General features: G+C 46.7%; 1 protein-coding gene across 6 annotated transcripts; it reads left to right on the top strand.

Annotated features, from left to right (window-relative positions):
* Nucleotides 1–6,286: 6,286 nt before the first annotated feature.
* Nucleotides 6,287–25,174, top strand: TSKU (tsukushi, small leucine rich proteoglycan). Of its 6 annotated transcripts, none has more exons than XR_005626676.1 (3): nucleotides 6,827–6,960; nucleotides 9,383–9,469; nucleotides 10,026–11,387. XR_005626676.1 is itself a non-coding variant. In XM_039701106.1 (3 exons), exon 3 carries the CDS (start codon nucleotides 21,784–21,786, stop codon nucleotides 22,840–22,842), a length of 1,059 nt encoding a protein of 352 aa, XP_039557040.1. In that variant the 5' UTR covers nucleotides 6,827–6,960; nucleotides 9,383–9,469; nucleotides 21,777–21,783; the 3' UTR covers nucleotides 22,843–25,174. The 6 variants fall into 6 exon arrangements, 4 of the variants coding, with proteins under 4 accessions (XP_039557039.1, XP_039557040.1, XP_039557041.1 ...); XM_039701106.1 differs by lacking the exon at nucleotides 10,026–11,387 and adding an exon at nucleotides 21,777–25,174; XR_005626677.1 differs by lacking the exon at nucleotides 6,827–6,960 and adding an exon at nucleotides 7,091–7,732.
* Nucleotides 25,175–25,722: the final 548 nt, after the last annotated feature.

The following is a 25,722-nucleotide window of genomic DNA, read 5'->3' as shown; positions in this document are numbered from 1 at the left end:
GCAATGGACATTATAGGTAGCTTCAAGGGAGGGGAAGAGTGATTAGCGGACAGAAAAGGGGGAAGACTGTGCTGTGCACTCTCAGAGTATTTTCATTAAGATTACAGGAAGCAGGATCTTGATATTAGACAGTAGGTGTTTGCATTCTTGTCCTAATCTAACTTTAAAAGTAGGAGCAACAAGGGCATCCCTTGTTTCCCTCAGCAGGCAATTCCACCAGATGAAAGATTTTCACAGTATCTGGCCTCCTGTTGTCTCTATTTCCCACTCTATAGTGCTTAATCTTCTCAATTGACAAGCTGAAGTGTGCCAAATCAATATTTTCTTTTGAAATTTGGCTGTTCAAAGGCTAACTTCATCGAGTAATGATTTTGTGCTTTGGGCTAAAAACTTGCTTCGAAGGCTTCAGTGCACAGGTGAATTATTCCTTTCAAATTAAAAGAAAAAAATTCATAATCATTTTAGCTGAGACTAGAGAAAAGCAGAAGAATAGAAAAAATGCTGCCTTTTATTGGGACAGTAGTTATTTTTGTCCTTTAGCCTGGTTTGTGAACAAAATGATGCCTATATGGTCTTTTGCCTAGCATTTAAACATCAACATTTTTAATGGCATGTTGGCCATTGTCACCCACTTTCAGAAAATGGTCCACTCTCTGGGGGTAGGAAGTCCCTACAAGTTTCATTAATATCATCAACCAGGGAAAAGGAGAATTCAAGGCAAATTAAAGAAGAATTAAATGCAAATTAATCTATCTTGATGGGTCCCTTAATGGAAAGGCAATTTCTTATTCATCTTGCAAGGCAGCAGCCAACTAATCAGCCAGAAAATACCTACTGGTCCACCAGCCAGTACTCAGGACCCTACTAGAATGGCTTATAGGTTGCTATTTCCTGACCAAAACTGTAGGGGACACTGGAAAGACTGCAGGATGCAAATGTTCATAGGACCAGGAAACCAGGTTTCATTGCTTGTGCAGCAAGACAAGTCTGCCAACAGCTTTCTCCAACAACAGCATTTAAAAAAAAAATCTAAATCTTGTCTATTGTTTCCTTTTTTTCCACAATACATGTTGCTGTCGGGCTTGTTTCAGCAATGGACTTGTACCCACACATTTAACAAAGACCATGGGTGTCTTGGGAAACCCAGGATCCTCTAGATGTGAAGTCAATGGAGCTTTAACAAATTCAAAATATGTGGGTTTAAGAGCTTTCTGGGATAAAAGCTGGACTTTGTAGACTTGAAGCAAAGAACTGCAAGGGTCTCTTCCAGCCTAAAGTTTTCTTTAAGTTTGGCTCTTAAGATCTGTGTCTGTAGTCTGTATGCACAGTACACAGCTCTTACCATATTCCTCCTTGGTTCTCACCTTGTCAGTGTAAATTAACCTTATTTTACAGGCCAGAATTCTAGGGAATTTTCAAGTCTCTGTTTTGTCTGGATAAAGGACCTCAACCTATGCAGCAATACAATCTTTGGGGATGAGATGTCCAAAGCATCTTGCAGCATCAAGTAGGGTGCAAATTCCCTGAATGCACAACTCAGACTATTTCAATGTGGATTGGTGGATTAAATATGGGCCAGGCAGTCTGGCTTTGACTTCAAAAATTTCCACTTTCTCAAAGGGATTCTGATTCTATCCATTTTATATGGGAAACAGAGACAAAGAAACCTCTGAGTATTTAGGATCTAAAGACATGGAACTGAATACAAATCCCAACAAGGTGTTAGAAAGATGCAAACAGCCCTTCAATTTACAGTTACAAGTTGATTTCTTGATACCAAATTGAAGCAGTTCCAAAAATCTGAGAAACAAAAATTTATAAAAATCCCTGTGCTTTCTTTCCTTCCTTGTGCGACCTTATGAACCTTCATGACTCCAGGCAGCATTTGACATGGCTGAGGATGTGACCTTTCAGTAGCAGAATGAACTCAATCTACCAATACCTTTACAGAAACAGGTCTTGAAAGCATGACAGAGTTTTTCCACTTGTTGGCCCCAGAGCTTAACCATGGATCATAGTAGAAAAATCTCAGGATACATTGATTTGAACCCAGCAAACCTAAATATTTATTAATTGAAGAGCTAAATATTGACTTCATGTCAAAGTGAAGTAAATATCTGCAACGGGAGTCTCAACACTTATAAAAAAGAAACAAGAATTCTAGTGAGCAGCTTGCTAGGAAACAACCACCCACTTCCAAGAGCAGCTAATACAAGCAGAGGAAAAAAGCCCACACTTCTCTTGGGTGGGCTATTTAGGCTCCACAATACCTGAAAAGAACATGCTTGCCCAGTGTGGGAATAAAACTATCATAAGCGTCCAAGCCTCCTCCATTGTCCATGGAGAGAGAAATCTAGTACACAGGCATGCAGTGACAGGACAAGAGGGAATGGTTTTAAACTGAAAGAGGATAGGTTTAGAATAAATATTAGGAAGAAATTCTTTACTATGGTGAGGAACAGGCACAGTTTTCCCTGAGAAGCTTGACTGTCTCATGCCTGAAAATGTTCAAGGAGATGGAGACGGCTGGCCTGCCTTTCTGATGCTGAATTTTAATCGAAATGCGCAAAAGAAGGTTTCCTCAGCTCAAGGGAGTTGAAATCCATAGACCCCACTAGCCAAAACAGTGTCACATCTACGAGGCTATGGAGCAACTGGGGTGAGGGAAAGCAAGGGCCAGGGGATAAACAGTGAGGGTCTCTACTGCACCTCTTGGTCAAGCTGAGTCACCAGGCACTAAGGGGAGCAAAATTCATGAGGCCAGGCAGGAAGAATGAGTAAGAGGAGCCTTGATCCTTTCCAACAGAAAGCCACGGAGCTTCTACCAAAAGGAGCTGGCTTCTCCCTCTTTTCCCAAATATGTGTATTTTTCCTACTGGCTCTCAATCAATACATGGTATTGATATAATCAACATGGTGAGCAAAGAGGTGACAATTTTCCATACCAGTCCATTGGTCAATACAGACCAAGCAAGTTGACTGCGGTTAATTACTGATGAGGGGCTCACATCCACAGAACATGGTCCAATTACAAACAGGGAGGATGGACCTTCAGAAAAACCTGTAATTTTGACCAAGGCTGTACAACTAGAGTGCAAAGTGTATCGAAGACTGCCACACTCCTCTGAATTAAATAAAAAAACACAGCTGCAAGTGGTTGTTTTTTTAAGCCTTCCTTGTTACAGAAGTTTAAAAAATCTATGCTTCTAATTTTGCGTTACTACAGGACTCCCATAAGGACAGGAAACATTCCGAGAGCAGGCAGGTAGACCTCCCTGTTTCATCCCCACTGGGAACTGATGATGCTGTTTGCTGCTGTTGTCAACAGTGTTTTGTTTAAACCTTTTGCAATAACTGAACTCTTTCACAAGTAATCCTGCTGGCTGCTGCTGTGGGTTCTTCCTTCTGAGAAATCACATCAATGGCAATCGAGCTTGGACTGCTTCCTAAGCCATCTTTTCCACCTCCACCACAAAGGAGAGAGTTCATGAGCAATCCCTTGCACAGCTGCCAGGGAAGGCTTCCCTCTCTGCAGGAGTACTCTCATGTAGGGGACAAGATCAGAGTAGGGGATTGCCAGCCACTGACCTGGCTTTGTGGCTTTTCCCAACAGTTTGGTGCATGAAAAACCTCCTTTCATGGGATTGCATAATTAGAGGAAGGGAAATGAGATCTCAGGGAGGGACTCAGAGATCATGGGGCAAAACTCCAACTCTAGCTCTTCTTACTAATTCAGTTTATGTCATCCTCATTTTCACTTTAACTTCTTTTCCTTGACAGGTCTATTAGGATTCATTCAGGAGAAAGTCAGAGTGACTCAGATATCTTTCCTTTAGCGTAGGAATTCTCTGGATTTTAACAAGTCCAACCAGCCATGATGTTATCACACATTGAGAAACACAGAACTGAGCTGGTGTCTTCTGGGAACAGAAGATCTGAGGAAAGCTCAGCATGGTCCTGGAAGAACCTAATTGGGAGAATATGTCCTATGGTTCCCAGACCTGCTGGGGTCTCTGCTCCAGCAGTACAGGAGGGCTGTTTGAAGAGAGGAAACTGAAGTTCCATTTCCATCTTTTACCCTCCCCTAGTGTCCCAGGCAGTGAACTGTTTGAGACAGATGGGGATATTTGTCCAAAAACAGTGTGGCTGGTTTTGCGTGGGAATGTTCAGTCCATGGGACCACACAATTCTGGGCAAATCCTATTTTATCTTTACAAAAATATACTCTCATGTGGCAAAGAAATAGAAATAGTGATGGTGGGAAACAGGATCTTAAATGTCCTCTAAAAATGGTCTTATTATGAGAGTTAACTAACTCTTTGGTCTGGTGGAGGGTGCTGGAGAGCCACAAAGTTGCTCAGAGGGCTGGAGCACCTCTGCTGTGGAGACAGGCTGAGGGAGCTGGGCTTGCTAAATGTGGAGAAGACTCCAAGGGGTCCTTAGAGCAATTTCCAGTGCCTAGAGGGGCTACAAGAGAGTTGGAGAGGGACTTTTGACATGGACTTGTAGTAATAGAACAAGGGGGAATGGCTTCAAAATGTCTCACAGGGGGGAGGTTTAGATTAGAGTTTTGGAAGAAATTATGAGGGTGGTGAGACACTAGTACAGTTGTTGTTTGAAGTAGCTAAGAATCAGATGGATGTATAGCTAATTTTGTGTTAGCATGACATCAGGTCTAATCCCTATCCCCAAATCACCCAGAATTGCCAGCCCTGTCCTTGTCGTGACTTTGGTCAACTACGTCAAACTGGGCCTGTATTATATCTACATACATATAATAAATAGATATTATATATTAGCTGGATCTCAACGAAAGGATTTAATTCCCAATTTCTTCACCTTTGAGCTGGCGTTTTGCTTTCCTGAGGCCAACTTTGACATGGCAAAGGCCTAGAATAAAGCATGGGAAAAAATGAACAAAATGGAAAATTAAACAAAAGTTTCCAGTTCAACAACTTCTCCTACTCAGAGCTATAAAAACTGAACAGTGTAAAGACCCTGCTGAATGGATGCTTACAAGGAGATATCACTGTGGCATTTACAAGGAAAATCACAACCCAGACTAAGGGGTTTTCCCATGGTTTTCCCCAAAAAGCATTCAGCCCAGCTGAGTCCTGAGCACACATTTCCTCTCTCTGGCTCCCTGGGGCTGCTCCTTGGCAGAGCTCTTGCAGTCTGATGGTGATTCCCGAAAAGCAGCTCCTGAGACGGGCAGAGTGAGCACATATCCTGGATAAGCCACACTCGGAAATGCAGAGGGTGGAGAGGAACAACTGTGACATCTTCCTGATGCCCCAGTACCTCCTGCCTCGAGCCTCAGCCCCCCTGACCAAAGCTGTGTTTGCTGGGCAGGGAGGTCACCCAGCAAATCTCCATGCAGTGATGTTCTTGGAGAAAGCAGCTGAGTGGAACAAAAACAAACCAAACCCCTTTCACCACTTTTTCATCGAAAAAGAGATGGTAAATACAAATCTCAGCACCAGGCTTGAAGGTTGTGGTCTGAGCAAACCCTGATCATCAGTATGGAGCAAGTGGGGTGTTTTGGTGCTACTAAAAGCAAACAACAGGAAGCCTGATTGTGCTTTCTTAACTTAAACTTTTTAAGAAACAAGCAACCACACGTCTTGAGACCTGGCACAGACCAGTAATACACAAAGGGTGCAAGATGCTGAATATGAGAAGCTGCAGCCAGCCACAAGAGATGTCCTCTCTGCCCCAGGGACCCTCGCAGTCCCTTGTGCCTCTTCCAGTGTCACGGCACCATGACATGAGGCACCTGACACCCTGAGATAAGCTCAGTCAGTTTGAGCTTGGTGCTAAAAATGCCAAGGTTGTGGGTTGAAACCCTATATGGGCAATTCACCCCAGAGCTGGACTTGATTCTTGTGAGTTCCTTCCAGCTCAGAATATTCTGTGAATCTGTGACTTCTGATTATCTTTCCAGTACCACCATCATGACTAAAACCACCACTGTACCTCTATATTTAATAGCCAAGAAATTCTGATGCAGGGCTGCTCATTCAGAGCCCCAGGCACTGCCTATCCTCCAGTGATGGGGTTCAGACTCTCTGTACCCCACACTGTGGATTAATATCTGGTTTTGTTTGGTTTTTTTGGGTTTCTTTTTGTTGTTGTTTTTGGTTTTGGGGTGGTTTTTTGGTTTGTTTGTTTGTTTTCTGGGGGAGGGGGTTGGGGTTTTTTGGTTTGGTTTGGGGTATTTTTTATTGGTTATTTATTTATTTATTTATTTATTTATTTCAAGGGTTGCACCATAGCATTCGTAAGCCCCAGTCTCCTGCCTGCTGGCATTGCTCAAACGCTGGTGCTGCCTTGTCCTACCTGCACCCTGGGGTGCCAGAGCTGACCTTGACACTAAAGGCCTGGAAAACTGAATGAAGGCAGTGTTCAGGAATAGAACTCTCGTCTGCAAATGCAGCCCTGCAGAGGTCAGAGCTGGAAACGCGGTTGTAACACGGTTGTGCTGAAAGGGCAACTCCGGTGTGATCCCCAAGAAAGCAAAGGAGCGACAAGGAATTTTAGCCGGGGGGTTGCAAGGCAGCAGGAAGGGGGACTGTGTGCGTGTGCAAAGCTGTCTCGACGCCCCCCCTCGCCTCTTCCCCTGTTAAGGGGGGGTCTGCCAGCTCAGGAGCGGCACAGTCTAGCGCAAGTCCTGCCTCTTTCCTCCTCCTCCTCCTCCTCCTTCTTCTCCTCCTCCTCCTCCTCCTCCTCCTCCCAGATGTTCCCTTGTGTGCAGCCATCTGTTGAGCTCCCTCCTCCCTCCTCCTGCGGGGAAGGGGGCAGCCAGCTTGCCCGGCCAGCTGCACGCCTTGCACGGGAAGGAGGAGGGAGAAGGAGGAGAGCAGAAGGGGACAGCCGGCCCAAGCCCTGCTGCTGCCGGCTCCCGGCGCGCCCGCTGCCGCCCTGGGAACCGGCCCGGCGCTGGGAACGACCCCGGCCCCGGTGAGTGCCCCTCTGCCCCCACCCCCGCATCCCCTCCCTGACCCCCACCCCTTCCTTGCGCTCTCCATCCCCTCCCTGGACCCTGCATACCGCTCTGCACCCCCTTCCAAACTTGCCCGGGTGTGCAGAACCGTGGGGCTCGTTTTTGGGGAGGGGGGAAGCTGTGCCGCGATGGGCTGAGCCCTCCCTGCCGCCTCCCCGGGGGTGCGCAGGGCCAGCCCGGGGGTCCCTGCTGCAGAGCCCCCCCCAGCCTCAGAGCGCGAAAACTTTTTTCGGTGGGATGAGTTTTTCCTCTCGAAGGGGTTCAGAGGCCGGGGATGCAGGGTAGGGGGAAGGACAGAGGTCTCGGGTGGAAGCAAACTACTTTTTTCCCCAGCTCTGGTTTTTCCAGAGGGGGAACTTTGCGATGCGGTGGGGGCGTACGTGCGCAGCCCGGCTCCCCTCCCGGGATGAAACGTCTCCAGCTGGAATCTCTTCTCCTTCCCCAGTGGAATCGTGGTTTCTAGAGGTCTCGGGATCGCCACGGCTGCAGAGTAATCCGAGCAGCAGCTGGAGGCTCCGCACCGCCTCCCGTGCCCGGCTTCGGGGCTTTGATTTCACACAGGGCTCCCTGTCTCCCCTCCTCTCCCTCCTCCTCCTCCTCCTCCTCCTCCACCTCCTCCTCCTCCTCCTCCTCCTCTCCGGGCCCTCCCCTCAACTCTCGGGAGCGAAGAGAGCTTTGTGGTGGGTTTCTGGTGCTGGGAGTCTCGCAGGGTTTTGCAGCTTACTCAAGGTAAGGAGAGAAAGGAGAGGGAAAGGAAAGCTTGGAGGGGTCGGCTGGATGGGGTGTAGAAGCTGGAAAGTGCAGAAGCGGGGGTCCTTTCCCCCCGGGTTGTGTTGATAAAGGCATGGCAAAGGCATTCCTGACTGGGAATTTCCCATCTGTGAGTGGATTAAGCTGACAGGGAAGGTGTGTTTGGGAAGGGGAGAGAGAAAGCCGAGCAAGATTTATTCATTCTCTCATTGAAGAAAAAAAAAAAAAAGAAGAAGAAGAAAGAAAGAATGAAAGAAGCTGCTGGGTGTGACTTCTGAAGCAGGAGGTCAGAAAGCACGGGGTTCCCCTGATAGTGCACACACCCTGTAAACTTTCAAGCAGCTCCCAGGAAACTTGTTATTAATGCTGCAGTCATTAAAAGGCGCAGCCCACGGCAGATTTATTAGCTCAGTAAACCACAACACGTGCCAAGCTCTCCGGAAACAAAAGGGTCTGTCAACTTCACTCCTCTTGCTTGGGATTTGGGAAGCCTGGGAGGAGAGCGGTGGGGATGGAGCTGGTGGCTTTTGTCGCGGGGAAGTGGCATCGCCTCCGCTAGCCGCCGCTCGCCAGCACGGGTCGTGAACGCGATTCCGTGGCAGCGAAGACATTGGAGCAGGGCTGCGAGGAAAGCACAGCGAACCCTGCTGAGCTCACGGCAGTGGGACGAGCAGCCCCCGGTCTCCCGAATGGAAAGCTTTCCCCGTGCGCCTGCCATGATAAATCAGCTGCCGTCCGCCTGAATAACAGCATTCACTGAAGTTACAGTAGGAAACTTGTCTGGCTGGACACTGTGCCATTGCTGTGCGGAGAGCAGCCGGTGCCGATGGCTGGCGATGCGCTGAAACATCGCATTGATCGCCGCTCCGGAGCTCGGCTGGCGGCGCCGGGCTGTTGCAGCGGCGGGGAGCAGGGCGAGCACCGGCAGGAGAGACGGGGAGAGGCAGCGTTGGGCCGCCTCGCCGATCTCTCCGGGAGCAAGAAGCACGCGGGATGTGTTAGATGCTGAAAGGAGCGGAGGAAGCTGGCACGTCCCTGGATTTGCAGGCTGAACTTGGCTCGCTGCGGGCAGCCAGGCGCTGAGAGGCAAAGCGGGTCAGTGTGTGCCATCGCCCTGGCGCTGCTCCGCCCTGACCCCAGTCCCGGCCTGGAGAGGACGGGGAGGTGCCTGCTCACACACTCGGGTTATAAATGCCCCAGGAGGAGCTGCCCCTGCCCTGCTCCAGAGGCGGTGGGTGCGCGGGGCAGCGGTGACACGGGGCAGGCAGCAGAGTGGGTGGCAGCGCTCGGACGGATTGTCCCTTGCGGCATCCTGAGCGGGGCAGACGGTGCTGATTTGTGAATGAATTTGAGCAGCTGCTGTCAGAGGCAGTGGGGAGCAATAACATAATGCCTAGAGGGAACGAGGACGTGACAGATATCCCAGGGGACATTAATTCTGATGACAGGCTGGACTGGCAGGAAAGGCTGCAGGGTTGGGGTGAGGGTCTCCTGCACCTCTCTTCTTTACAACTAAGTGCAAGGAATAAATCAGCATTGAATGGATGAGAGGAAATTGGGAGAAAAGGGAGAAACATGCAGAAGTTTTTAGGGGTTTTTGTGGATTTTTTTTTTTTTTTTTAAATATAGGGGAAAGTATCCTGTGCTCCCCCAGGCAGCCACACAGTGAGTAGCAGTGAGTGTCACCCCCGGGCAAGACTGAGCTGGGAATAAAAGGTGAGCCACTGTCTTCCAGAGGTTTAGAGTTTTCCCTCCATCCCTAACTGGTTTTTTTTTTTTGGTTTTTTTTGTTTTTTTTTTTAATCCCCTTTCAGTCTCTCCTCCTTCCTTCTCCTCCTTCTCCTCTTTTGTTAGCTGGTTGGTGGGGAGAAGCAGAGTCTGGAGGGTGGGATGAGACAAGGCATCCTTGTCCAGCAGCCCTCCTGACCCCTGGCACCCCCAGGCTCTGCACGGTAGCTGCAGCACTGGCCGCCTTGGCAGGCTATCAAAAGAAACTTCCAAACACGGAGATGTTGAGGGCTGGGAAGAGATAAAGGCTGGCTTGAGCAAGCTGTTTCTTGTCTTAAAACTTGGCACCTGGACCTATCGAGGCAATTGTATGAATGGCTCAGCCCCATTCATTACAAGGAAATCTTGATATTTTAATTTTTATTGCAATTTTTTTTGGAGGGGGGTTAATTTCCTGGGAGTTTCTATTGTATTCATGGTGTGCAGCAGGGGGGAAGGAAATATGTGCTCTGAAAATCACCCCAGCCTTCTCGTCTGCTTGCAGACACTGCAAAAGATTACACCATCCTGGCTGGCTTAGCATGGGACATTCCTGAGTTGCATTAACCAGGCTGGAAATCTCCTGTCAGAGCAGTGGCAAACTGGAAAAAAGCACTTTATCTTCACCACAGCAGAAGACCACGTGCTGTGTGTAATGTCTGAGTGCCGGTGTCTGCAGGGTTTCTTTTCCTTCCCATTTCTCCCTTCCTCATTCTTTTTTGCAGTCTGTGTCTCTGTGATGGTGATTCCTTTCCTTTCCCCTGATTCTTGCCAGCAGCTCCAACCCAGGGGTGGGGAGAGAAATCACGTAATGGTTTGGGCTGAACCTTAAAGATCATGCAGTTTCAACACCCTGGCTAAGGGCAGAGACACTTTCCACTAGACCAGCTTATTCAAAGCCCCATCCAACGTGGCCTTGAACACTTTCAGGGATGGGGACTGTATTTTCAAGGATTTTTTTTTTTTACTTCGAATAAGATAATCCTCCTCAGGAAAAACTGAGACTCAAACTCCTATTGTGACTGATGGGTCAAACCAGATGTGATTCCTCAACCCCATTGTGTCTGAGGTGACACATGTGCATGGGGCTTGTGTCTCCAAGTGGGGCAGGAGATGTCCCTGACCCCAAAAGAGCCTGTTTTCCTCCCATCCTTGAGAACGATATGTCTGTAGCAGTTGGCATGGTGAGGCCAAAGTCACAGAGCAGGACAGGGGAGATCCTTTCTCCAAAGCACTTTAATCCTACTGCAAAAGTTCAGTTTGTATTTGCCCAGGACCAGAGCACTGCAACTTCTTGCGAGTGATCTCCAATTCAAAGAATTATAGGATCACAGGGTAACTGAACCCGGCGAGTCTCATCCATCCCCTTCCCTCTCCCCTGACCTGGCTGCCCGTTTTGCAGAGGGCAAAGCAGGGTTGCTGTCCCTAGAGTTGCTGTCCAGGAAGGCAGGAGCTGGACATGGTGCCCAGGGACTGTGGTAACATTTGGCTAGACCAGTTACAGCAGTGGCTGTGTTGGCTGGGGACTTCGGTGTGGGGTGACACCCACAGGCCTTGTGCTCCCTTCCCAGTTAAACTGGTGGGAATTAAACCTGGGGATGGGGGTGAGTGAATACCTCTCAGACCTAGTACTAGTTATCCTTAAAGTGTCAGGAGGGAAACTCAGGCACTTAAATGGGGACTCAGTGTAGCATCAGTGGTGAGAAATTCGTTCTGCTGGGGAAATGGCCCTCCCAGCCCACTTCAGATGATCTTTCTCCAAAATCCTCCACCAGCCAAGAGGGATTGGAGAATCCTGGGCCAAGGAGGGGAGGAAAAGAGCTGAGGAGATAGTGCACATCATGAGGGCAGTGAAGCATCATCTGCAGTGGGAATCATGATGGGAATGGCACACTACTGGTAAAACCCTTTATTGGCTCTACCTACAACCCTTTTCCTCCCCAAATCCCCCCTTCCCAAACCTTGTAGGAAATCCACTGGGTCTAGTAAATGCGTCACATGCTTCACTGGGGTGGGGGCGGCTCCTGAAGCCCCAGCTGATGCTCCACCAGGCATCACTGGCATTCATTGCTTGCAGCATCACGATGCAAGAATTATTTGAGAGGAGGGGCAAAGAAAGGCTATCAGGGGAATGAGATGGGAGCCTCCAGCTGTGCTGTTTGCAACAATAATGGCCAGGATTGTGTTTATTATCTCCTCAGTGGAGGGCCTGCAGCTGCACGCTGTGAGCCACAGACAGCAAGGGGCCCAGAGATTATTGTGCATGGAAAAAAAAATCCAACCACAAAAATAAATAAAAAGCCCACAAAGGATCCCTGGGCCAGCTGGAGCAGTGCCACAGGGCACCCAGCTTAACTCCCAGTGTCCCTGTTTTGCCCTTCCTCACTGAAGTCAGCAACCCCTCAGGGCTGTTAGGAGAAGGGACATTGGCAGCTTCTGCCTTTCAGAGAGCTAAAGCTGCATGGGGTCCTCTTAAAATCCTTGTGCCAGGGCTGAAGGTGTTGCCCAGCCAGGCTGAATTTCTTTTCCCTCTGCTTTTTAATGATTTTTTCCAGTGCTGGCTGCACCATGACAAAGGCATGCTGTTGGAGGCAGTGCTTAAACCTGATCTGCAGCCACCACTGCTGTAACGGATTAAATTCTTTTTGAGGTCTTTTCCAACCTTAATGATTCTATGATTCAAGGAGAAAGAGCTGGAAAGCCATTAGAGAATATAGGATGATGAGGCTGTGATGAGTTGCTTGCTCTTGGTGGAATATGTCTCACCAGGAAGAGGAGAGACACCACCCTGGGATGTATCACCTTCTTCTCCCTCCTCTCTCTTGTTTCCTTCCCCCTGCCTAGCTCATCTCCTCTGGGGGAACCCATCCATATCTATCCATGCAGCATGGTCTCTCTGCAGCTCAGGCCAGCCCTCTGGGGTGATTGGAAGCAATCCAGATCAGGGATGTGGGGTACATCCGTAGGCATCACGCCTTTCCCTCACTGACCAGAGAGCTGCTGGTGGGTCCTTACAACCTGCACTTCCCTGGCATGGGACATGGTACCTGCCATCCCAGGGATGCGCAGGGCATGTGGCATTTCCCAGCTGGGCGCAGTGGCATGGCTGATCAGTTCTTCTAACAGCTAAAAACAAGAAGTATCCAGTGTTGGTAGGAGGTTTCCTCTCCCTGTGCTGCACCTCTTAATGTTCCTTGCTGGCATATGGTGTTCATCCTGGAGTGCATTCCTCTGGAATTATATCATGTCTCTGGGAGCTGGAGTGCAGTGAAAAGGTATCATCATAGCAGAAGCCAACACAGGAGCTGTCTGGGGCTGGCTGTCAGGTGTGTGTCGCCAAGGGCTGAGCCTCCAGGAGAAGTTTGCTGGCATCATTTTTGCTTTCAATAATGACTAGTTAAGAAAGGAGGAGGGTTTAGTCCTCTCAAGGTTACTGCTATGATTTGGGTAAAGCCTGGGCACTCGCAGGCTCCCTTCGTGCCTCACAGTGGGCTCTTGGGGACTGGAGGTGATGGGGCAGGTAACTTCACCAGGTCATTCTACAGCAAAATGCTCTGGGACTGGCTTAAAACTCTGTACAAACCTCTCCTCTGGCTATGAAGCACCATGTTGAAGGGCTGGTCTGCTCCCGAGTTTGTGCCAAAATAACAGAGACCTCCCATTCTGGGACATGTCGCTACGATAAAAATTCTATTCAGGCTGAGTTTGAGATGGTTAAGAAAATATTTGTGTTCCTGGCAGAAATGAAGTGTCTCTTATACTCAGTGAGTGCCAGGATAGTGAGGCCTCCTGCTCTTGGAAGAGCTCACAGTTAACAAGCAGAGCAGGGAGGACAAGAAATAGGAGTTGTTAGGGGTAAAAGAGTTCAGGGTGGCCATGCTGGAAGTGCTTCTAGAGCAGGAGAAAGTTCTGAGCTCTCACATCCCTTGCTGGCACCTGTTTGTCTGATTCCGTGCATCCTGGGCTGCTGGGAACCATTTGTGTCTGCCAAAGCTCCCAGCTGGAGTGGTTCTGCAGCTGGAATAGCTAGGAGGCAATGGTGGGGCTGGGATGCTCACATCCTGTCTGCTCCCATAAAACCCTGTGAATCCCTCCTGGTGCTGCACCACTCCAACACCTGCCTTCCCCTACCCCTAGCCACTCAGGAGGCCTGGCAAACAATTTCTTTTTGGGAATGCCCCCTCTGGACAAAAGCACAGCTTGACTTGAGGCTGGAGAGCAAAATTGCTTTCAAAATCCACAGGAGACTAATTCCTCCACCTGGAAATAAACTGCTATTAAGCTGACAGCTTTCTGGGCTGAGCAGAGAAGTGGGAATTTTGTGCAAATCCTGATGCCACGGTGATTTAATTCCTAATTTTCCTGTGTTGGATGTGGCACCAACATTTTCCCACTTGAGGAAAAATTCCCTGGGCTGATCTTCCCTCACAAAATGCATTTTTTTCAAGGCACAAAGCTTTTAGTGTGGCAGAAATTGTATTTCAGCCATGGATGTAAATGAGCTGGAAGTTACTGTATGGGCTGGCAGACCTGCCTGCACATGTTTTTCTCTTGTCAGATCCCAAAATACACCACCCTGCACCTTGGTTTCCTCCTCCAGGGGGAATGAGGGATGCCTTAGGGGGAAGATAGCACAAGTAGAATAAACTACTAGCTATTTAAGCATGAGGATGATAAATTATCTGTGACTTCTTGCAAAGCAGATGGGAATTGTGACATTAATAGTTGTAACAAAGTTTATTTTAATAAGTCTTTCAATTTCTTTATTAAATAAAGGATTCTCTTTTTACATAAAAAAATAGAGCAGAGACTTTCAGCTAAGCAAGAATTTCAGTGTCTTTTCCCAAGTAACAAGCAATAGGACAAGAGGAAACAGCTTCAAGTTGCACTAGGGGATGTTTATATTGCAAATTAGAGAAAATTTCTTTACCGAAAGTGTTGTCAAGCATCGGAACAGGCTGCCCAGGGAAGTGTTTGAGTCACCATCCCTGGAGGTATTTTAAAGATGTGCAGATGTGGCACTTGAGGACATGGTTTAGTAGTGGGTTTGGCAGTGCTGGCTTAACAGCTGGATTCAATGATATTCAAGGTCTTTCCCAACCTAAATGATTATATATTTGAACGGAGATCCATAGTGTGGAGCTGTAGGGTTTGAAGGCACTGGGTTCCCTCTAGGTCAATGCCTCATGTCTTCTCTGCAGCCCATGTGGTGGCTTGAGGGGCGGCTTGGCTTTGCCTTCGGGGTTGTGAAATGCTTTTGATGTTTTTGATGCTTAATTTAGCTTTGCCTTTGCTAATCTTATCTATCCCCTCCCCTGTAACATCTACCAAAGTCTCCCTAAAGGATGGAGAACATGTTTGGATGCTGGAAAGTCATTGCAGTTTTGGCTCAGCAATTTCTGTCCAGAGAGGAGAAAAGCAAATGGAAATCACCAAGATGGAAAAATGTGAAATGGTATCTTGCTTTTTGTTCTTTGCCCCCTTCTGGCTGTCCACAACCTTTATTCCATGGGGTTTGGTGAGATTCAAGTCTTGCAAACACAGACTTGATGCAGAGCAGTGGGGCTCTTGTCCCGATCAGGAAGCAGCATCTTGTCTCTGTTTATGCAGTTTCTCTACTCCTCACTGGTTTCCACTTGAACATCAAGCTGTTGACTTTAACTCTTTGAATGTGACTGTCCAGCCAATTCCTTATCCACTGAGTCATCCAACCATCAAATCCACGTTTTCCCCAGAGAGATTAAGATGTTGTGTGGATTTGTGTCAAATGCTTTGCACAAGTCCAGGTAGATTAGGTCTGTTGCTCTTCCCTCATCCACCAGCATTGTAACTGTGTCATAGAAAGCTGTGAAATTTGTCCAGCAGAATGTGTCCTTAGTGAAGTCATGATGGCTATCACCAACCACCTCCTTATTTTCTATGTGCCTTAGCAAAGTTTCCATGAGGATCTGCTCCATGATCTTGCCAGGCAAAATAATTAAAGCACAAAGGAATTCACAGCAAAATCTCTTCTTTTTTCATTCCTTGCATTTCATTCTGATTTGTCCCAGGGAGCAGGAACATGGAGCAAAAAGCAAGATTCAGGCACCTGCAGGATGCTTTTTCACTCCTGCTCAACCCTCGGTGTCTCTTTACATTAAACCATAAGGGCTAAAGTCACCACCCCAGTGGCAGAGCTTCCCCTCATCCTAACACTTGTATGCACTGGTGAGAGAAATAGGGTTGAAAATCCCTGTCTTTATATCGTATTGGAAAATTTGGGATAGCTCTGCTGTTCTAAGCAGCTTTACAAGTCCCACAGATAAAACCATCAGAGTGAAGTGAAGGGTGATAACTTATCCTCTAAAAGTGACTTGTGCAATGTCTCCTGATGGAGGCCCCCATGAAATCAAGTGCAACTTGGAAGAGCCAAGGCACTGATTCTCATCCTGCTGAGAGAGTTACACCAAGAGTAACTCCACAGAACTCTCTCAAACCCATCTTACAAATGCAAGATCAAACACAAAAAACAGATACTTCTTGGATTCCCATTAGCTTTCCTCTTTCTAAACCCCAGAAGTCTCGTACACTGAGTATAAAACCAGGACTGTTTGCAAAGTGTCTCCCAAACCAGCAAACAACAAAACATAACAAGCAGGTCAGAAAACACTGTTCCCATTTACACCAACATTTTTTGTGAGGTTTAATAATATTTATCAAGAGCTCTTTGCAGCATTTATGTGAGGAAGCCTTCTGCAGGAAGAGCCAGTCTGAAGCAGGCAAAGCAAAAGCCTGAATGACCTTTACTTTCAATAGATTCACAAGAAAAAAAACAACAACAACAAAAAAAGAGTAACCTTGTCAGCAGCAGTCTCTTTATTATGGGAGGGGTGTGTGTCTGCAGCAAGGGTTTAATGGTCTCTGGCTGTAGGCTGGTTTGAGCTGGTTTTGCTGCCTGCTCAAATTGGCATATGGGATCTGGAGACCCGACCGCGATTGCATCTGTGGCGTCATTTGGGCTCAGCCAGGAGAGTCCACGCTGGAAAAGTGTAGCTGCCGCTAGTGTTGCACTTTAGTCGGTAATTATTGTAATTTTACAGAATAATTAATGGGTGGAGAAGGGGGGGAAAGGTCTCTTATGCAATTTTGTTGTCAAGAAGCAACTCTGGAGCATTCTGGCTCTCTGGAGCTGCTGTCCCAGCTGCCACTGATATCAGCCTCTAAGATATTTAAAAAGAGAAAGAGCCAGAGCCAACTTTTTTTTTTTTCTCTTCAGTCTGGACGATTTATGGCCTCTATCATAACCTATGCACTTCTTTCACTTTCCAATAACGTTCCTTTTCCCCTGACCCCAATTAGTGCTGGCAGCCAAGTGGGCCTGGTGAGCTTTGCTATGAAGACTTTGTTTATTTCATTACTTGGCTGATACAAGAGGCAGAAGACAATCCCAAATTTTCCTCCTGAAATATTGTTGCTAATACAACTCTTTTGTCCTTTGCTAGGACAACAACTCTATTTGGGACAGCTCCTCCTTTTTGCCTTTTTTCTTTGAAATTTGGTCTATTTGCTGCTAATCCGGAATTAATATTGGCAAGAAATGTAGAAATTACCAGGATCTGTCCACCATTCCTTACAGAATCATGTCATATCTGATCTGGTCTAGTTGTGGGCTATGAAAAAGACAGATTTTGTTTTCTCCACTCCTGTGTGAGAGCTGGTAACCCTATGGATGGTCACCAGAATTTGTTGGGAAATTGACCCAGCAAAGGGGAAGGAGAAAGATCAGAGGGATTTTTGTTGGATCAGTGATCCAAACTGGTTTATCCAAATGCACCTGGTTAATGGGAGGGACTAGGGTCTGGAAGGTGCAGCCAAGAATGCAGTGGGAAGCAGTAACCAGGGAGATTGGGCATCCTACCTTGTCATCGACAAGGGAGAGAGGGACATCGACAGGGATGTGTATGGTCTTAGGTTGGTTTCATCTCCTTCTGGGGTAATTTCATTCTCTTCACCCCACCATAGAGACAACCTGGTGTTTTGGGGGTTTTTTGCACGTCTTATGCATGTACCTCAAGCTTCATTTGGTGAATTTGAGCCTTTAGGCCCATCCCAGCTGCATTTCAGATGATGCTTTGTTCAGAGGCATGTTGAAAGAGGCTGAAAGAATGAAGAATGGGGCAGCTGTTTCCTGACTCCATCAAACAGCAAACTTTAAAACACCTCCCCTTGTATTATTTCTTTAATTAGTCATTGATTTTTTGCTATGGGGAATTCCAGCTTGGTGGTTGCCAGGGCAACTGGAGGTAGCCTAGGTAGCATCCTCTTAATATCCACATTCCCAAAGAGGGGGACCAGTCCCCAGGCAATGGGCTTTCATCCAGGGAGGGATGTGCCAGCTGATCTCCCTAATGAGAAAAGTCTTTAAGGGAGAGGAGAAGGAAGAAATCAAATGTAGTGAGAAGCATGAATTTGCAACAACACAGTAATAAAGCTTTCCTTTCTCCCATCTCGCTCCCTGACCATCATCTGAAGCCTGGCATTCCTCTGCAATCTGCTTTTAATGTTGGGGAAATCTCAGTGTGAGTTTTCTGTGTGAGTCCTGCCACAGGGCATTGCAATGGATGAGTGTAGCAGGGAGAAGGCATAACGGCATCCGCAGGCTAAAGAGAGATGCGGGATCTGAGGAAAAGGCTGACATCCTGCTAGGAACTTGGTCCAACACTGGCTCCATTAACCACCACAGGCTTTCCTTAGGATTGTCTCAGAATATGTGCCCTGCAGAAAGGATAAGCAAGATATAAAGACCAGAGCCCTGCAGTCACTACAGGCACCTGAAGCATGGGGGAAGATATTGCACCCACAGCAGCTGCTATTGCACTCAGTGGGTATAGAAAGACCCCTGGAGCTCCCAGATGGCCAAAATGTATCACTGGGATCTCTCCATACCTTAATAGCCAAAGAAATGAAGAGGACATGGCTAAACCAGCCCCAGGGTGGGCTGCTTTCTCCCAGTGACTTTCCCCTCACTGTCCTAGGTGATGGTGCCAGTGGTTTCTTGTCCATGGTGTTTACCTAGGTAAAACTCCCCAGTATTGCAAGAGGATAACTCCTCTTCCTTTTACCTTGGCTTCCTGCCTTTATCAACAAAGCAGCTCGTGGGTAGCAATCCAAAGCCATTTTGATGCAGTTTCAAATACACACTGTATGCAGAACTGTAAATGCCTGCGGTCTGTTTCTTTCCCCATTTCAAAGAGAGCTATCAGCTGTTCCACACAATAATAAAACATGCCTGTACCTGACCAAGCTCTTTGCCAATTATCTGGCAATGCAGGAGTTTTTTTCTTGGACTGGAAGATGACCAGTAACTTTATTTCTCCTATCTTTTATCAGAGCTATTAACCAAGTGTCATGTTTGCCTATGATGCCCCATGCTGCTCCATAAGGGAGTTTCCAACTAGTACTAATGGATTGTATCCCATCTGCAAAGCAATTGCAGAACCAGTAAGGGAGAATTTGTGGGAGTGCTGTGAGGAGGGAAGAGGCAATAGATGCTGTGCAAATACTTCAGCTGAGCTTTGGGGACTGCATTTCAGCTGTGTCATGTTTTGTCTTTATTGCTGGCTGAAGTTATAGATGTTACAGTGAGTCACTGTATCTGGCAATCATTTCTGAGGCTGATCAGGAGGGGAATTCCCATGTCAAAAGGGTTTGAGCAGGTCCATATCAAAGCCCAGCACAAGTTTTCAATCTTCTCTCAATTCATAGAATCATAGAATAGCTTGGATTGAATAGACCCTTTAAAGATCACCCAGTCCAACTCCCCACAAAAATCAGGAACATCTTCAACTAGTCCAGATTGCTCAGAGCCCCATCCAACCTGGACTTGAATATTTCCAGGGATGGGGCATCTACCACCTCTCTGCACAACATGTGCCAGTGTTTTACCACCTTCATCATAGAAAACCTCTTCCTCAGATCTAGTCTGAATCACCCCGGTTTAGTTCAAAACCATTATCCCTTGTCCTCCCACTACAGGCCCTATTAAATGTCTGTTCCCAGTTAAATTAGGGCTTTGGATCTTGTCCTCTTACTTTTGTTCAGGTGCTCCCTAAGGAGCCAATGAAGGTTTTAGCAGTGCTAAGAAAGCAGAATTTCACACTGTGTGTCTTTGGACTTCCTGCTGTATGATTCAGCTCCCACCAGAGCTAAAACAATTCTATGAGGAATTAAGCTGCACTTTTGAAGGAGAATTTGGAAGGTCCTTTCCATATAGAGACATCAAATGAATAGCCACTAGGTAAAATTTGGGAGAAGAAATGCCAGTAGACTGGGCTGATACCAATGTAGGTATTTCCCTGTATGTGAGATATTTAACAGTTGAGGTTTTGCAGTTTTAGTTTACAAGGAACTTCCCACTGCTGTAACTTCCCCTAGTAATAAAACATTTCAGTGCAATCCAAATGCAGCTTCATGAAAAAATAAAAATAGTAGTATTTATTTTAGGAGGGACTGCAGAAGGCAGCATGTCTGTCTGCATAGAATCAGAGAGGATCAGCCTTGATGTCATTAGGAAAGGGATATCTGGAAAAGTGTCTACAGAGAAGAGCCCTACCCTCTATGTCCTCTCTGCACACACATGTGTTTTCTCAAGAAACAGCTGAGATGGGCTGAGGCTAGGGCTCATCTTACCAATTTTCTGTTGTTTCTATGGAATAATGGACCCCAGAGGGGCCTTTAGCAATAGTTTAGTTGCAGGCAACTTGGCCAGAGTCCCAGTCTCTGCTCCCTATTTGCAGGAGGTCTGGGAGACGCTGCCATACAAGTCACATCAGTGATCAGGACAGTATTTTTGCAACATTTTTTCCCCTTTGTGCTTTTTTTGCACATTGGCAAGTAGTCCCCAGTCAATCTCCTGGAAATGAGAGCAGGGCCAAGAAGACCATGATGAAAAGGGAGAGAAACTGAATACAAGAGGTGGGTGAGGGGAGATGAAGTGTGAATTTTTAGGAAATGGTCTTGGGAAGGTGCAAGAGCTGTGAGGAAGGAATCTCAGCCAGATCAAAGGGTGTGTGGGAAACACGATACTGCAAGGAAGTTAATGAAAAGCTTTTAAGCCAGGGTTGGGAAAGGTAAGAGACTAGGGAGGCTGAAGTGGGGATGGGAACATTCATTTAAAGGGATTTCTTTTACATTTTTCTTATTAAATGAGCAGTTGGCATGTGATTGTCTATTTATGGCCAGCAGCACAGCCAAGGACCAGTGCTGATGGATCTGCTTGTCTGGTTTGGTGAGATTTTTTTTGTTTCCAGCCTTCTGGAGAACTCCTTTGTAAGGCATGGGGAGTCATCACCCATGACTGCAATAGGAACCAGTGAGAACAGTCCTTGTTGCCTCTGTGCTGACCTGCAGGATGCTGACATGCTCCTATGTACCCTCTCCAGAGACGCAGAGCTAAATATTGTTTTGGCTGTCTCTGGAAATCATGCAGCTGTTGTTGCCCACTGGTGTGTGGGCGAGTTGTTAGGATGCCATCTGAAGAGGTTCAGCAAAGCCGCAGCATGCAGATCAGCTCTCTGCCTCTCTTGTGTGAGATGATGGAGAGACAGAAATGTCTTGGAGGGAGATGGGTCAAAACCAAAGCAATGGAGAGAACTCCTTGCTAACTGGCCCTGTTAATCAGCGAGAATACTTAATGCAATTAGCAGAGGCTCCCCAAAGACTCTATATGAAGTAAATTGCCTCTCTTCACTGTGCAGGGGGCTGGGCCCACCACAGCAAAGACTGGGTTAGACTGAACAAGCCTCGGTTCCTCTGCTCTGGTAGGAGCTGCCTCCAGGACAAGGAGGGTTGTTTTTAGCCACCTGATACAAATCCAGACTTCTAAAATTTACATGTGAAGTCCAAGGAAGTGAGATGGGATGTCCATTTGTGCAGTAAGGAGATGGCCTTTTCTTCCATGGTCCAGTCAAGAGCATATGCATTTGATAGGTCTTGCTTTAAGGCAGCCTACTGTTCTTACAGCTCATTTCCAATTTTGCCTCAATTTGGTTATGTGTGTAAAGACTGCTGACCCATACTTTTTCTCCTCCATTAAGTTCCCACTGGGGTTCGTAACATGAGAGAAGTTTTTGGAATATCCATGCTATTTAAGGGTATGCTTAATCTTTCCCTTTGTAAAGACAAAGGACAAGACCACATAAAATCAAACAGTTACACATCCTTCATAAAGTAATTTCTACAGCAATTAAATCTGCTTTCCTGTTTTCTTGTTTTCCAGGAGAACAATGCATTTCCTGGCCAGCTTCAATTTGCTGCTTCTACTTCCTTGCTTTGGTACCACAAAAACCTGCTTCCCTGGCTGCCACTGTGAAGTGGAAACCTTTGGTCTCTTTGACAGCTTTAGCCTGACCAAGGTGGACTGCAGTGGAATAGGCTCACACATTGTTCCTGTCCCAATCCCTCTGGACACCTCCTACTTGGATCTATCATCAAACAATCTGGAAACAATAAATGAATCTATGCTTACTGGCCCTGGATACACCACCCTGGTGAGTCTTGACCTGAGCTACAACAAAATTGCCAAGATTTCCTCCACTACATTCTCCAGGCTTCGCTACCTGGAGTCCTTGGATCTGAGTCATAACTCTCTGGAAGTCCTTCCAGAGAACTGTTTCTCCAGTTCTCCTCTAAGTGACATAGATTTGAGCAATAACAAACTTTTGGATATAGCTATGGACATTTTTGCTTCAAAAGGTCAAGGTAAATCCCTGAATGTGGATCTGTCCAATAATATGCTCAGCACAATTACAAGACACCATGAAAAGAGCATTCCCAACATCCAGAATTTAAATCTCTCTGGAAACAGGCTAACATTTGTACCAAACCTTCAAGGCATTCCTCTCCGATATTTAAATCTTGATGGAAACCCTCTGGTTAAGGTTGAGAAAGGAGACTTCACAGGGCTGAAAGACTTGATCCATTTATCCCTCAGTGGCCTGCATGGCTTTAGGGAGTTATCTCCTCAGAGCTTCAAGGAACTCCAAGCCCTCCAGGTTCTGGATTTATCCAACAATCCCAACTTGAAGTCACTGTCTGCTGAAGTTATCTTTGGTCTGAACTCCCTACAAGAGCTCAACCTCTCTGGGACAGGCATATCATCCTTGCCAAAGACTTTGCTGAAATACCTGCCTTCCATCAAAAGCATCACCTTAGGGAAGGACATACAGTGTCTTAAAACCATCAAAGAAGGACAGTACCACCGACAAATTGGGCTGACCAAAAAAGAAATCCTCAGTTGCCATGACAGCCATGGATCCATAGCAGCAGCACCTTATGTTTTGTGATGAAAACTGGGGAGAAGAAAGGGTGGGGAAGGGAGGGTGGGGGGTCATTGGACTTGTACAGGTGTCGGACTGAGATGGCTTGCAGTGTGCCTTTTGTAAAACTGTCAATAATTTATATATTTGTATTTGCCAATAGTTGATTGTTTGTGGATTTTATAAACTCTCAGATCTCGGTCCGCGTTATCCGCAGGCTCCAGATTTTACCTGGCGCGTTGAGGTCCTCACTCATGCTGTTGGCTCAGGAGTGATGATGCTGGACCATGCGAGGACAAGTAGCTCTGCAGGTCCCAGGGCAGAACACTCAGTCTGGAGCAAACTCTTCATGCCTCAGACACGTTTGTAGGAGCAAAGCTACACCTCTGCAGAGCACACACCAAAATATACCAGTTCTGTAGCTGCTTGCTTACAAACCCATGTATCATCCTTCTTTTAATTGTTACTCCCCAAAATGTGCCTTCTGGATGTTGCTTTCATTAGCAGCACCCTGTTTTCTGTCATGCACTTTCAGTCTCGAAGAAACATTTCCAGACAAACCTGAATACAGGGTGCACCTAATGTGCTGGGTTTTACATGTTATTTGCATAGGTGTGCAATGAACATTGAGTAAGTCAAGACATTTTCCCACCAATTTCTCCTTGTTTTTCCACCTTGATCCTTTTCATGTCTAATTAACTTACGTCCAGCTTTGGCAACCTCCTGTCTTTTTAGCCTCAATGAGCCATTGGTCAGAGGAAGGGAAGCAGAGGAGTCTGCTAACAGCCACATCTCACCCAGGAACCAGCCTTTGATGAAGGAGGCTGCAAAGGGAAGAGATCATGTAGCCTAGATAAATTTTAAAAAACAAAATTGAAAATAATTCCTCTTCCCTTTCTGGGGAAGTTTGGAAGGAAACTTTGACAGCAATTCTTTCTTGATGACCTTATCAAACCAAGATGCAGTCCTAGAGGATATGAGAGTAAATTGTTTCCAGGCTGACATTCCCCATCTGAACACAACATCTGCAGCTCATCTGGGCACATGTGAGGCAACTTGCAGTGCCAAAACTTCTGAGAATGTGCCAGGGGAAGAATTAACACTGATGCCTGTGGCCCTGGAGCACTTTGCTTATCGGAGAAAAGATCTTTGGGTTTTTTTCCAGAGTTGTGGCTTTTCTTTCTCTCACACAGCTCCTTGGTTGCCATGTGAATCTGATAAACTGAAATCTGATAAAAAGCCTGGTCCTCAAAGTTCTGCTGATTTTTTCCCCTCTATTGCTGAAATGCTGGCAAAGGGGAATCCCTCTGGCCCCTCTTTTACTCCAGTCTAGGAGGAAGTGGGAGAAGGCAGCACAACATGACTCAATGCCATGTGTGAAGCTTCCCATTTGCTTATAGGAGCAGTGGACGTGACTGCTGAGGTCTGGTCCACATCTGGCATGCTCTGTCCAGGGGGATGGGATGTTGTGGATGGGAGTCATGCTCAAGCTGATCTCAGTTTGGTCTCTAAACCCAGCCCTGCATCAGGGTCACTTTTGATGTTTGATTTAGGGAGATCCATGTAAAGGTGATGCAGATATAAACTCATCTCACAACTGCCCTTGGGAGTGTTGGAACAAGCTCAGGTTTTGTCCTCATACCCCAAAAGTCTTGAAAATTGGAAACCCTGTTGCCCAAACCCACTGACTCCACAAAAGTCAGAGTCAACACCTAACTTTGGATACTGAAATTTGGTACTGAAATACTCCCACATTTCCATCTATCTCAATTTCAATGATTTGTTTGGGTAGCTTAGGGTGGGATTTTCACCCCTTCCTTCAGTTTTGGGGATTTTTCCCCTCTACTGAGCCTTTGCAATGTTTGACCAGCCTTCACAATCATAGGAAACACTGATTTTCTTAAAAAGGCAATGGGGCTGCCTATGGGCAGAGATCTGGAGGGGAACAGAAACAAACTGCAGTGCAGGACAGGGGCAGTTTGTGAGGACAGATGTGGCGGTTTTACTGGATTTTGCCTTTTTGAGAGAATTATTTTCTGCTGGCAGAAAATGTAATATTTTTTAAAGAAAGCTGTTTACTTTTTTAAGCCTGTACATAGACGAAACATTATGGTTATCACCTACTGTCAAAGTTACTGTCTTTGCACCACTGTGGTAAATTTAGAACCCAATGTGACAATCCAATTGAAGACTGCAAGATTTCCTTGTGTAATCTCATGCTAGCTGCTAGCTAAACAAGTCTTAGCAAAAGCTGGCAAATACTGTCGCTGTGTTAGTCTGTTTTTTTAAAGAACCTCTGCAGCATTGTAAGGCTTTGTGATTACTCACAATATAATAAAGTGATTTGGAGGAGAATAAACCCAGATCCCCCAGATTTATTGCTTTAATGCTGAGTGGGTGATAGCTGTCACCAGGTCTGAAGTGCACCACAGCTTCTCTCCTCCTCTGCTGATCCCCACTGCCCCATGGGTGTTGCATCTCCAAACTGGGGTCAGGATTTGTCCCATGGTGCTTGTCTAGCTGTGCTTTTCAGTGATGGAAAGACTTGAGAGCTTCTCTGGTTGACTTGAAGGAAATTAGGAACACATGGCCGTGAAGCAGCAGAGAGCATGTGGTGCAAATTGCCTGCTCCAGGACCTCTTCCAAAGCTTATGGAGCAGGTGGAGATTTCTTTGTGGATTTGACCAATCTGGGACATGGTCTGCTAGTGTTGAAAGGCTGGATTTGCAGCAGGCAGGGTGATGTGGGGACATACTACAAGACCATGGAAGTGTTCAAGAATATGTAGATGTGGTGCTTAGGGAGACGGTTTAAGGGTGGACTTGGCAGTACTGCATTAAGGGTTGGGCTTGATGATCCTACAGGTCTTTTCCACGCCCAAAGAATCTATGATTCTGTGGGGGTGGA

The sequence above is a fragment of the Passer montanus genome, unplaced genomic scaffold (assembly GCF_014805655.1).
Source record: "Passer montanus isolate IOZ18808 unplaced genomic scaffold, ASM1480565v1 scaffold149, whole genome shotgun sequence".
NCBI lineage: Eukaryota > Metazoa > Chordata > Aves > Passeriformes > Passeridae > Passer > Passer montanus.
This window is presented reverse-complemented; position numbering and strand designations above follow the sequence as displayed.